Source organism: Sycon ciliatum, chromosome 8, assembly GCF_964019385.1.
Source record: "Sycon ciliatum chromosome 8, ocSycCili1.1, whole genome shotgun sequence".
Taxonomy (NCBI): Eukaryota; Metazoa; Porifera; class Calcarea; order Leucosolenida; family Sycettidae; genus Sycon; species Sycon ciliatum.
The window spans coordinates 19478329-19490708 of NC_088650.1; the positions used below are offsets into that span (position 1 = coordinate 19478329).

The window sequence follows — 12380 nt, forward strand, 5'->3', positions numbered from 1 at the left end:
TACGACATTCATAAGCATACCCAACAAGAGTCTACGATAATGACCTTTCATGCGGTGAACCAGGGTGTTGCATACCGTATTATCTCTAACATAAGCACAGTCTCCAATAATAGCACGTCTCCAATAATAGAACACCTTGGGGCGACATTCAAAAAATAAAGTGCTCAGTCTCCATTATAAGCACACTGTGTAAATACATTGTCTGTACCGGCGAAAAACCCCTGAAATGTGTGTGTCTGACATGAATTTGGCATGGCAACATGCCTCTGAAATGAGGATGAAATAATAATGGAACAGTCTCCAATAAAGGAACGTCTCCATTAATAGCACGGGGCGGAGGTACATTGAAAAAATAAAGGACCGTGCTTATATTAGAGATAATACGGTAACTGGTTAGTATGACTACACACTAGGCTTACTACACACAGTGTGCTAGTTCAGCTAACTGTAATGGAAAGCAAGACATAATCAAGATAAGGGGCCGGTCGAGGGAGGTACCCAGATAAAAGAGGTTCTACAGCACACTAAAACCTGTGAAAGGGACCACCCTGACCCAGCCATTACCTGTGAAGGGGACCACCCTAACAAGGGCATCACCTGTACCAGAGGACCACTAGCAACAGGTGTAAAAGGTATCACACCACAAATATAGCCCGGGATAAGACAACCATCTGGAGCACGCATGGAAACTCCAAACCTGGTTTCAGCAGCCACTCATGAGACCCCTAAACCTAGTGCCCATACACAGGTGGTCTCTAAAACAAGGTGACCAGTGCACATTCTACACATTCGTGGCCAAAGAATCAAGAATGGTGGCCGTACACACCAGGTGGTCGTTGAACCAGGTCCGCCTGTATAGTCTGTAAGCACATGTACTGATGTAGCAAGACATGCAGTCTTACCCAGGTTCCAAAGTGGTGTCACGCTTCTGCAAACCCGACGTAGTATTACTCCCCGTCAACAGCCTGCAAAACGAGAATGACACAGACTCCGAGTAATGAACCACCATGTGAGTGAGTGAAAGACGGACCAAAGGGTGCAAGAGGGAAAGAGAAAAGGGAAAGTGAGAGAGAGAGAGAGAGAGAGAGAGTGAGTGAGAGAGGTGTGTGTGTGTGTGCGTGTGCGTGCGCGTGCATGTGTGTGTGTGTGTGTGTGTGTGTGTGTGTGTGTGTGTGTGTGTGTGTGTGTGTGTGTGTGTGTGTGTGTGTGTGTGTGTGAACGTGTCAGTAAAACGGAGTCTCATTTTGAACTAGAGGGGAAAGAAGTACAAAAAATAAGATACTTCACTATAATCTTGGCTGACTCAAGACAAGCAGCAATGAGCTAAGAGATGTTTACAAAAGTACAGCACTATGCCATTTAGCTTCACAGCACATGTACAACTTACCCCTTCATAGCCACTGCAACCAGCTGTTCCATCAGTGCAAAGGTCTCATCACGGTGCATAAACACTGCAAAGATATACTGTTCACAAGACACAGTACAGCGGAGGAGAACAATGAAGAATGAAATCAGTTTTTAACACTGTGTCAGCACGTGACATCACATTTCTATTCAGGGTTCTAGCCAGCCCCCACCCCTCATTCCTACACTGATGGGGCATCCCCCTTTTACTTGTGCAAAAAAGAAAAGTGCTGCCCCTACTCCTCTCAATCTTCTTCAATTTTATTGTTTTTCAGTTCACACAACAGACATGCAGTCACAGATCGATTGGTTGGGCGGGCGCTGAGCCAGTACGTTGCATTTTGTGTGACAAGGCAACATTGGAAAATGGAAAAACCATGGGTGCACTGGTGTTTGTTTCCCCTGCTCCCCCCCCCCCCCCCCCTCTCTCCCTCTCTCCCTCTCTCCCTCTCTCTCTCTCTCTCTCTCTCTCTCTCTCTCTCTCTCTCTCTCTCTCTCTCTCTCTCTCTCTCTCTCTCTCTCTCTCTCTCTCTCTCTCTCTCTCTCTCTCTCTCTCTCTCTCTCTCTCTCTCTCTCTCTCTCTCTCTCTCTCTCTCTCTCTCTCTTGAGAACACAGCGGACAGTACTCACAAAAGTATCAACAATAAACGCAAGATTTCTTGCAGCACACGGCATAGGAGGGGGCAAGCGGTTATCCATACCTCATCATCTCTCGTGCAAACTTGAATCCCAGCAGCTACCAGCACGGAGTTCTTTTTCTGTAACCTCTGCAAAGACAAGAGGAGCATGCAACATTGAAAGCAACAAACACTTTAAAACAAGATACGGACAACATAAAAAAATACTAATGAATACTTATGCCAGTGAAGACAGTGAGCAGCTCAAATAGAATAGACCAATAGATAGTCTGGGTTCGAAAGGGGGCATCACGGCTGCGAGTTCACTGTACGAAGTATGCTGGCCTCCACGCATGTGAGCATGCTGCCTCCTTTCACAAGCGCAAGTGGGCGATCATGCTGTTTAGCTGCGGGGCTGTGGGCTGAGACGAAAGAAAACAGATCGCATCGATGTTCGGACAGGTCTGGTTTTCAGTTCGCCCGACTGTGATTTTGTGAACGAAATGCCTGGCCATGACCATTGCTGTGTCCCTACGTGTTCGACAAAGGAGGTCAACAAGTATCTTGGCGTCCTTCCATAGGTTCCCGAGCGAAGCTGGCCTGCGAAAGCAGTGAGTTCACGCGATCCGCCGCGAGGAGGGAGAAGCGTTCACTAGATCAAAACACACGGTTGTTTGCAGTGAGTATTTCCAAGACTCCTGCTTCTACCCGCTGCCTCTGCTTTCTGGCGAAGCGACTAAACGAGTCCACCGCCGGCTAAAGCCGAACAGCATTCCTTCCAAGTTTGACTTTCGGCAAGCAGCACCCGATCGCCCTTCGCCCGCAGTACGCCGCAGAGTTCATGAGGAGCGTCTGCTTGAGTTCGAGGCAGAGAAATTTCGGCCACGATTTGGCCCCAAGACCGAGGTGGAGGTGATGGGGGAGGAACTCTCTCTCCGGGATCAGCATAATGCAGAGCTCAGGAAGCAGCTGGAAGTAGCGAAGGTGGAGATCGTGAAGCTGAGATCACAGCTGCTACGGTACGTGGATGGAAGTGCCGGAGCATGATTTGAAGGAGTAAAAATAGTAGGTCGCTCCTACAAATATGCTATAGGTATGCTCAAATGCAAGAAGATAGTGAGCAGTTGCATTTTCTGACAGGAGTCACGCCAGAAATATGGTCAGTGCTCTGGGACTACCTCGAGCCCGCGCGGACATCCGTAATCAGCTACAGTTCCGCGCTCACTGAGGACAAGGGAAGAAAGATAACCTCAGGGAGTGGCCGTAAGTCAGCATTGGAGTTGGAGGACCAACAACTTCTTTTGACACTAATGCGACTGCGACTGGGGAGGATGGAGCAGGAGCTTGCATACCAGTTTGGCATTAACAAGTCGGCGACATCTCGCTATTTTATCACGTGGGTGAACGTTCTCTATCTGCGTCTTGGAAGTATCCCCATATGGCCGACGTGGGAGGATGTCCAGACTTCGATGCCACAAGTGTTTCCAAGGTCTTATCCAAAGACTTTCTGCGTTGTTGATGCCACTGAGTTGCGCTGCGAAGTTCCCTCCTCTTTGTCCACCCAGTCGCAGCACTATAGCAGCTACAAGTCACACACCACGGCAAAGGGACTGGTGGCGATAGCTCCTAGTGGAGCTTTCATATTAATTTTGTCAGCGAACTCTGCACAGGTGAGCTCGGTGTGCTAAGCGAGAGTTTGGCCATCACATCTCAGTTTGTGAATACACTGTGTTCCGGGAGAAATTCCTAAGTACAATGCATATAAGAACTCAGATGGTGAGCCAAGGGAAAAATTGTAACACTTTTCCATGTTATAACGCGTATCCCCTGCTTTGTCTGAACTCGGATACCTCAGTGTGCATTTGCTGGCATACGTTTTATACTCGGTGCACAAAGCACGCCAGGGATCTTGAGCCTGAAGTAGTGCGTATGAAGTACAAACGATACCCCAGGAAATGTAATACGTGTATCAGTCGACAGACTGTCAATCTGATAAGCATGCCTTTGCATGTGTTTCGGTTTCACGGGAGCAATTTCTGACTGTCAAATCATACTTGAAAGTGGATTTCTGGATCTGCTTCGGAGCATGCCTGCTGGATGCAGCATCATGGCTGATCGTGGATTTGAAATCCAAGACCTTCTAGTGCCTTAAGCTGTGTTCTCAACTGGCGCGTGGACGCGGTATGCTTGCGGTTCATGCGTGCCCAAACGCGCGCTCAGGCTTTCACAAAAAAGAGCAATTCGAGCCGTATTTAGCGCGTGCGACACCTTCGAGTACTAATGTTTTGACCCCGCCAGTCAAAGTGACTGGCATGTACGCTGATCCGCGCCTGATACGCGCTGAAAATTCCAACATGTTGGAATTTCCATTTCGGTGCGTTTCCGTACGCATGACGCCCCAAAAGCCAGCAAAATACGCACAAACGCGTGGTTTCATGCGTACACGCGCCAGTTGTGAACACAGCTTTACAGTCTCCTCCTAAACATTCCTCCATTCAAGGTAGGCGTGGATGCTGTCTGATATGGCTTTGCTCACAGCTTTCCTATGACTGCAACACAACAACAACACTAGATAAGAGCTATGTGCAATTGTCCATTTTATAGCTTTCTTTCAAACACAAAATTTAATACACTCACACGCCTCTTATCCGGACGCCTCAGATACGGGCATGTCTCTCTACCGGGCACCGGGCTTGAGTTCCTATGGCAAAAATGCTTTGAATTTGGGGGGTTTGAACTTTTTTCGTATGCGCAAATGCTTATTTGTCACTGCCAACCTGTGAAATCCACACATTTTTATCAATGGATTCTTTCTGTAACCTGAACATGTGCAATACGTGTCAAATAAACTTCTTCAAAAAATGATTATGATACATGGTAGATGAGTTATCTTGAGATACGGGCAGTGCCCGGTCCCAAGGGTGCCCGGATAAGAGACGTCCGAGTGTACATGCAAACTGTTGCTTAACGAAATCTTACTAAATATCCTATACGTCCTCCATGTACACGCGACTTTCACGGCACTTCTGACAAGCTGTAAGTACGCAGTCCGAGATTTGAATTCTCAGACAACTTTATGTAGGTGTCACGCAGACCAATTTAATAGGTCCTGGCAAAATTTCTGATTAGAAGGCATATTCGAATTACATGTATCATTATTCCACCTGCTGTGTGATCCATACAATGCGTAGCAATCTAAAGAATTTGCAATCCACGTAACTCACAACCTACCACAACATCAGCAAATCGCAGCTTGACAGATACTTCAGTTCCCATGAAGTATGAATAGAAACAGAGATAGTTAACAGACAGATACAGCCAACCCTGGTGAGGCAAGTTGTTCTGGATCAAGCTGCAGGAATAGTCTGTGCACACACACAGAGCAAGGGAGGAGAGAGAGAGAGAGACCGAAAAAGCAGTAAAAAGAGAGGATAAGTCTGTTGCAACAAAGTTTTGCATTTACTCATGACCATCAGGGACCTGGTTGGTAAAAAGTTCTAAAAACAGGTGACCTCGACATAAAGGGAGAACTAGGTGAGGAGGCGAAAGAAACAGCACAAACTGTACATACATGGATCAGGCAATACAGCAGTGAACTAGGACTAGGAGTCACACACTGTACGCACGGCAACAGTTTTCACACAACAGGCACTATAATTACACTGGGGAGTTTGAGGGGAAGCGAGAAATGCAGCGCTGGTGGGAGTAGGTACCAAAAAAACCCCACACAGAACCAATTTCCAGGAGACAAGTAGCATGACTACAAAGCTACTTTCACGTGATCTTGGGAACAGTCTTAGTGGGTTGGGTGAGAACCGTGACACTTTCATTTCTTTTCGGGAGACAAACAATCAGATCTTGTACAGTTGTGGTGCTAGGTGATATCTAACCCAGCATGCATATAACTGGCACTCTGGACTTGTACGGCCATTAACGCCCTGGAAGTGGGGCGAATGCTGCTGGATGCATCCATGTACAAATAGTACTGTGACATGCATGTAATCGGGACTGGTCCAGGGTACCAGCTTTATACTTTGGGTCGAAAGTCAACTAGTGCAACTGGATATGGATGGGCAAGGTCAGCTGATCCGTCTCAGCTCAGAGGCAGATCTAGAAACATCTTGTACAGTCACATGCTGTACATCGCAAAGCAAGCTGCTACTGATATACCCTGACATATTGCACTAGGGCACTTGGGAGTACCTTATAGTTTCCGCAGTATTAGCCACACTGGAGTATAAGCCGGACGAAGATATGTTGCCCCGGAATACAGACATCTACCCTGAATTTCATGCTTCACTTGACCACAAGCTGCACCAAATTGTTTCAGGTGGATTACGAGTGTTTCCTATACCCCGGAACAAAACGGTATACTAGTACTTTGCTCTAGCCTTCGGAGAGAAACTAGATTGTGCAGGATCTGGCGCTAACAAAGATAAATTCCGAAAACTGGTATTCCAATCCTGAAGAGAGAATCATAGGGCACTGCGTACATGTATTCCGCTGACAAGTTTGTTCAAACTTTAAGCACTTCACATCAAGACCAGCAGTTACCGGCCTGTTCGGCACAAGGCTCAATCTGATGAAGAAGGTCGGCCGCAGAGTGAAGAGTTTGGACCTCGAATCAAACCACTAAAAATACTCACAATTGACAAGCTCTTCTTCTTCAGGCAGTTTGAAATCCTTGTGGAACTGCTCGGAGGCAACACGGAATTTTCCACTCTCCGTGTCTACGTACAGCACAAAGGAAAAAATTGAAGACCCGAGTTATCGAACAAAGCTGAATGAAGGAAACAGACTAGCTGAACTCTAGACAGCTACTTCGAAGTAGGTCGACCAAATGTGAAAAAGTCTCACTCCAGCCCAATCTGAGAAAGCTGCGTAGAGTCTAATGAATTAGGCAGACGAAGGTAAAAAGGGAAACAAAATCGACTGCCGTACAAGATGATGTGCAAACTAATAAACTTCCCATTCCAACGGAACCAAAAGGAACACCTTAGCAGCAGCAGCTGCATCAGTACAACCATGTGTCAAGCGCTTGCTTACCTTGACTGCTTGCAGCTGGGATGTCAGCACTTGCAAGCAGGCTTTCTACTTTCGACGCTGCAAAGCTAAACGCTTCATCTTGACTGTCAAACGTACCTGTGAGAAGAAGACACCCGAGAGCAGAGAGAGAGAGAGAGAGAGAGAGAGAGAGAGAGAGAGAGAGAGAGAGAGAGAGAGAGAGAGAGAGAGAGAGAGAGAGAGAGAGAGAGAGAGAGAGAGAGAGAGAGAGAGAGAGAGAGAGAGAGAGAGAGAGAGAGAGAGAGAGAGAGAGAGAGAGAGAGAGAGAGAGAGAGAGAGAGAGAGAGAGAGAGAGAGAGAGAGAGAGAGAGAGAGAGAGAGAGAGAGAGAGAGAGAGAGAGAGAGAGAGAGAGAGAGAGAGAGAGAGAGAGAGAGAGAGAGAGAGAGAGAGAGAGAGAGAGAGAGAGAGAGAGAGAGAGTACTACAGTTAAGTTTCAGTAAATAGCATGATAAGCAGGGGTCCTCAATAACAGTACAGAGTACTTTGTAAAGTACATGTACCATTGGCCAGCTAGATGCATGAGTAACAAGGAAATATCCGCATGTCAAAGTCAGCAGAGTGACATCCCATTAGCTCAATCAAAGACGCTGCATCCATTGCAGTAATTTGGGAAGAAGAAAAAATGCATTGCATTAGGGTATCAGAGCCTGGTTTCACTGTCCACATTACACAAGGCTCACAAACATATTATACAGGCACTGGCTAATAGTGAAGTCTTCAAAAGGGCATTATAGCAAGGGAAACACCCTAATGGTGAGCAAAATCCTTTTTCGGGCTATGGTTCAGGTTGATGTAGGTCAATGATTGACCCTATTCAACTTTTGGGTGCATGGTCCCTGTAAGGTCAGATTGTACAATACCAAAAAAGGCAGTACAGTACAAAACAGTGCAGGATGTGCCACTGAACACATACAGCAATGGCATGTCCAGGTTCAAGTAATGAGGTCCTAGGAGAGATACTACAGTCGTCCCTCTCTAATCCGGCACCTTTTGCTACGGCATTTTCTGCTGGATTAACGAAGGTACTGGATTAAGAAATCCTGCCCTCTGACCCGGCCGGGCCGGCCCTACCCAATTCCATGCATGTATCATACGTCAAAACGCAGGGTTTTCCGTGTCGACCCCAGTATTTGGTGCACGGCTTTATATTCTCAACTTTTCTCCAGGAATATACACAGTGATAAAGTAAAACAGAGAACATGTTCACATGTATACGTACTCTTGCACACACACGCACAGTCGATTCACGACTGCCGGATTATGAAATCAAACAACGTGCAGTTTGAGCGATTCGTTTCAAAAAGTCACTGCCGGAGGCGGAATTCAAGTGCCGGATTAAGATGTAGGAATTGAACGAAAAAAATCGGTTTCGTCAGAAAGTGCGCCGGTTGGCAAGGGTTCCGGATAAACAAGTGCCGGATTAGAGAGGGACGACTGTATAATATACCAACGGTACAAAGGTCAAAGGTCACAACACTCCACTCTACTCTGGGGACAAATGGCCATGTAGCCAAGGACAATTGCAACTTCAACGCCAGCCAGGTCACAAAATGCACTTCGTGAATTCTCTAAGTTCGCAGCTGTCGGAAAACCGGAAACTGTGGAAGTTTCTGCAGAGCCCGAGTGGGTAGACGGGGCTTCCAGTACAGTATTGTCGGGCGCCGAAGAACGGAGCACGAAAGAACGAAGAGGCTAGGATATCACCCAGCACAGCATACCGATGTATACGTGCACACACAATGACTCAACTGTGCATAGACTGTACTGTAGTTTATGCTGACCTTTCATACAAACTTCCAGTCAACTTGCCCATCATGCTGGCGGCTTATACTGGGCATATAAACCTCATACAAACCCCATACAAACCCCATATAGAACGCCACCATAGAAACAGGAAGAAGTTGACTGTCAGTTTGTATGAAGGTCAGGATAAGTATAATACAGTCGTCCCTCTCTAATCCAGCACTATATAAATCCAGCACCCTCGATAAACCAGCACAATTTTCAGCAACCAAAATGTCCTTTTCATGCACATTCTAGCGGTAAATCAGATTTGTTAATCCAGCACCCTCCCTAATCCAGCAGATTTCCGTGGCACAAATGGTGCCGGATTATAGAGGGACCACTGTACATCCCACTAGTACGCTTGTACGTGAAATATAAACCATCATACAAACCTCGGCTTCGCCTCGGTTTGTATGTCGGTTTATATTTCACGTACAAGCGTACGGTTGGGTTGTATTATATACATATGAAAATAAGAACGGCCTGGGTTACGAGGCTGACCCGCCAGTTCTTCAGCACACGACAGACACAGTACTGCACGCGTAGATACTGACAACACAGGGAAGCAGCCAGGATAGGTGCCAGCCAATCAGTGAGCAGGTATGGTCTACAGCGTGCTAGCTGGGTAGAGTTTGACTGTGTAGATGCTCGCATTCAAAAATCAACCCATGCTTGTTGAATTTAACCGATAATTTAGTTGGGTTAGTATTCACTATAGGCTACTTGGCTGCAACACATTGACTTACCAAGCATAGGCAGCACTTCCAGCTTCAAGTACTCCCAGTGACGCATAGCTTCAGACTGACTGTTTGCAGTCCCAATTACTGCAATCAACACACAGTTAGGCAGCAGCAACATGGCCAGCGATTGAGAGCATCCTGCCACCACGTGTATGCATGGTTGTAGCTAAAGCGACATAGCATGAAGCTGCACCTCATCAAGAGACTACCACCACCTTTTAAAATTGAACCCTCGTAAATGCACACTGCATTTGAGCTGATAAAACCAGCTGCTTTATTCCTACCGAAAACCTTGCCACTGCATGTAGCCACCGCAGTGCAGCCCTATCTACACTGCTGCTCAATGAAATCCGATTGTGCGAGTCAAGTTTGCGCCATGCATCAGTCCGCAGTGTTTGCAGGCCTAGGACTGCACAGTGGTCGGCGTGGCATTGACTGACTGACTTGATCGGCTTTCATTGAGCAGTAGTGCACTTGGTCAGTGCACTACAATCATGCAGGTAGGTAAATACTGGAAACAGGCCTGCACTGGTACGCAGTACTCAATGTTTGTGGCAATGCACATCAAGGTGTCCGAGCTGACCAAGTCATTCACTGCCAGACTGGCAACAGCCCTGATGCTCAATACGGGTGTATGCCCATTTTTTACTTAGCAAATAGCAGCTGAACACCCCGCCCCCAACACACACACACACACACACACACACACACACACACACATCTGTGGCTGCAGATCTTTGCAATAGGCCTCCAGCTGCTCAACACAATGCTCACTAGCTACAAAACGTCCTTCTCCTTTGTAGGCCCTTGTAGTTCAGGTTCTTGAGAAGAATCTCAGAAGACAGATGCACTCACTGAGATCTCCCTACAGAGGTGCTGCATAGCATACTGTAAGATGGGTAAATATGACGAGAATGTAAATCGAACGCTTTAAAAACGAGTGGCATTTCTTTGTTATAAAAGTTCTGTTGAGGCTGTAATGCCTCATTATGTCAGTACGCGTTCTGTGCGGATATGAATGAAGACTGCAAGAGCGCTAGCGTGCTAGTATCTTCTCGTTAGCCTATGGATTTCGGTCCCATTTCCGGACAATCGTTAAATTTGCGATTCGTTATAATAACATGTCTTACAGTACTGAAACCTAGGGTAGGCACAGAGATGTGCACAGAGGTACTGCACACACAGAGATGTGCACAGAGCTACTGCACACACAGAGATGTGCACAGAGGTACTGCACACACAGAGATGTGCACAGAGGTACTGCACACACAGAGATGTGCACAGAGGTACTGCACACACAGAGATGTGCAGCCATGCAAGAACTTACAGTAGGATAGCTCGCCATGGTGTGTTTGAAGAAGAATCCGATATGGTGGTGGCTATCCAGGAAAGCAAACAGCAGAGATATGTGTGAGGGAGACGTTCTATCTCTTCCACTAGCCAAGCCATATACATATAAACTAACTTGTAGCTAACCTTACACAGTTACAGGACTACTCAAGTGCAGACAACAAATACACACTTGATTCACTGGCATTCACACAGCGCATGCATGCATGCGTGTGTGTGTGCGTGTGTGTGTGTGTGTGTGTGTGTGTGTGTGTGTGTGTGTGTGTGTGTGTGTGTGTGTGTGTGTGTGTGTGTGTGTGTGTGTGTGTGTGTGCATGCGTGCGTGCGTGCATGTGTGTAGATGCTGGGCAATACAAGCATAATGCCTTCTATAATGTTGACGTACTGCCAGCACAATCAGTCCGGATTCAACTAGATTGAAGATCAATATAAATTCTAGATTGGAAAAGGAAAGAGAGCACATGCTGAAAAAAGAGGAAGAGGCATGCAAGTGCACGTGGACACACACACACACACACGCACAATCATTCACACACAACCACACACACACACACACACACACACACACACACACACACACACACACACACACACACACACACACACGTGTGTACGCATGCGCACACATGCACGTCCTACTTTTGACTCTCGAACATTGTCCAGGGTGGCGACCATCATGGAACGGAGTCCTCCTTCTCCGCCACGTCCCCTTCTCTTTTGCAGGACGAAGTAAGTATTGTGGTCCTCCGTGGTCCTGATGAGAAAGTACGCCAACCATAATACCATTAAAAGGAAGGACAAAAATGTTACGAGTTATGACTACCTGTCCCCAAATGTAACCGGATTACTATACAGTCAGCTAGTGCGACAACATGGCACACAACTGACAAACAGTACTGAGACATTCAACGACCTGACACCTTTTGTCTATGATTACATTGGCTCAACACCCGAGTTCAATAATGCCATTATAAATATAATACCATTATAATTTATAATAGTCATTTAGTAACTTCTAGTCTTTGACCCTGAGTTGAGAAGCACGAATTTCTTGACCAGCTTACCACACGAATCCGGCTACCAGCACCTCCTGTGGCTTAACCCACATCCTTCCTCAAGATCTCGTAACTAATTATGATGTCTACTATACTGATTGAGACTCGTACAGACTACCCAATGCACTGTGCTCTAAAAATCAGGCAGCAGGGAGATCGCCAAAAGCTGACTCCTTCTTCTCACGTTTCATTCGACTCTTGACAATCGGACGACACTAAAGCTGGCATCAGGTCCACACTAACTGAATAAACGACTTACGGAGCAACATGAGATACTTCAATATCAATGGTCATTGTCAATGTTCGACATAAGACAAAAAATTATTGGGAGGAAAATTAATGTTATTCAAAGTACATACGGGAA

General features: G+C 46.6%; 1 protein-coding gene across 1 annotated transcript in view; it reads right to left on the reverse strand.

The window, feature by feature from the left end:
* The window catches only part of LOC135822236 (TBC1 domain family member 9-like), a 31429-nt gene extending 19092 nt beyond the window's left edge, over positions 1-12337 (reverse strand). Inside the window, exons 1-10 of the mRNA XM_065334959.1 lie at positions 12026-12337; positions 11601-11715; positions 10939-10990; positions 9618-9695; positions 7068-7163; positions 6668-6751; positions 5253-5386; positions 2106-2171; positions 1388-1464; positions 903-965 (exon numbers count right to left, since the gene is read on the reverse strand). Of these exons, the coding sequence (XP_065191031.1) occupies positions 903-965; positions 1388-1464; positions 2106-2171; positions 5253-5386; positions 6668-6751; positions 7068-7163; positions 9618-9695; positions 10939-10990; positions 11601-11715; positions 12026-12069 (809 nt within the window). The 5' untranslated portion in view covers positions 12070-12337. The remainder of the gene's footprint in view (positions 1-902; positions 966-1387; positions 1465-2105; positions 2172-5252; positions 5387-6667; positions 6752-7067; positions 7164-9617; positions 9696-10938; positions 10991-11600; positions 11716-12025) is intronic.
* Positions 12338-12380: the final 43 nt, after the last annotated feature.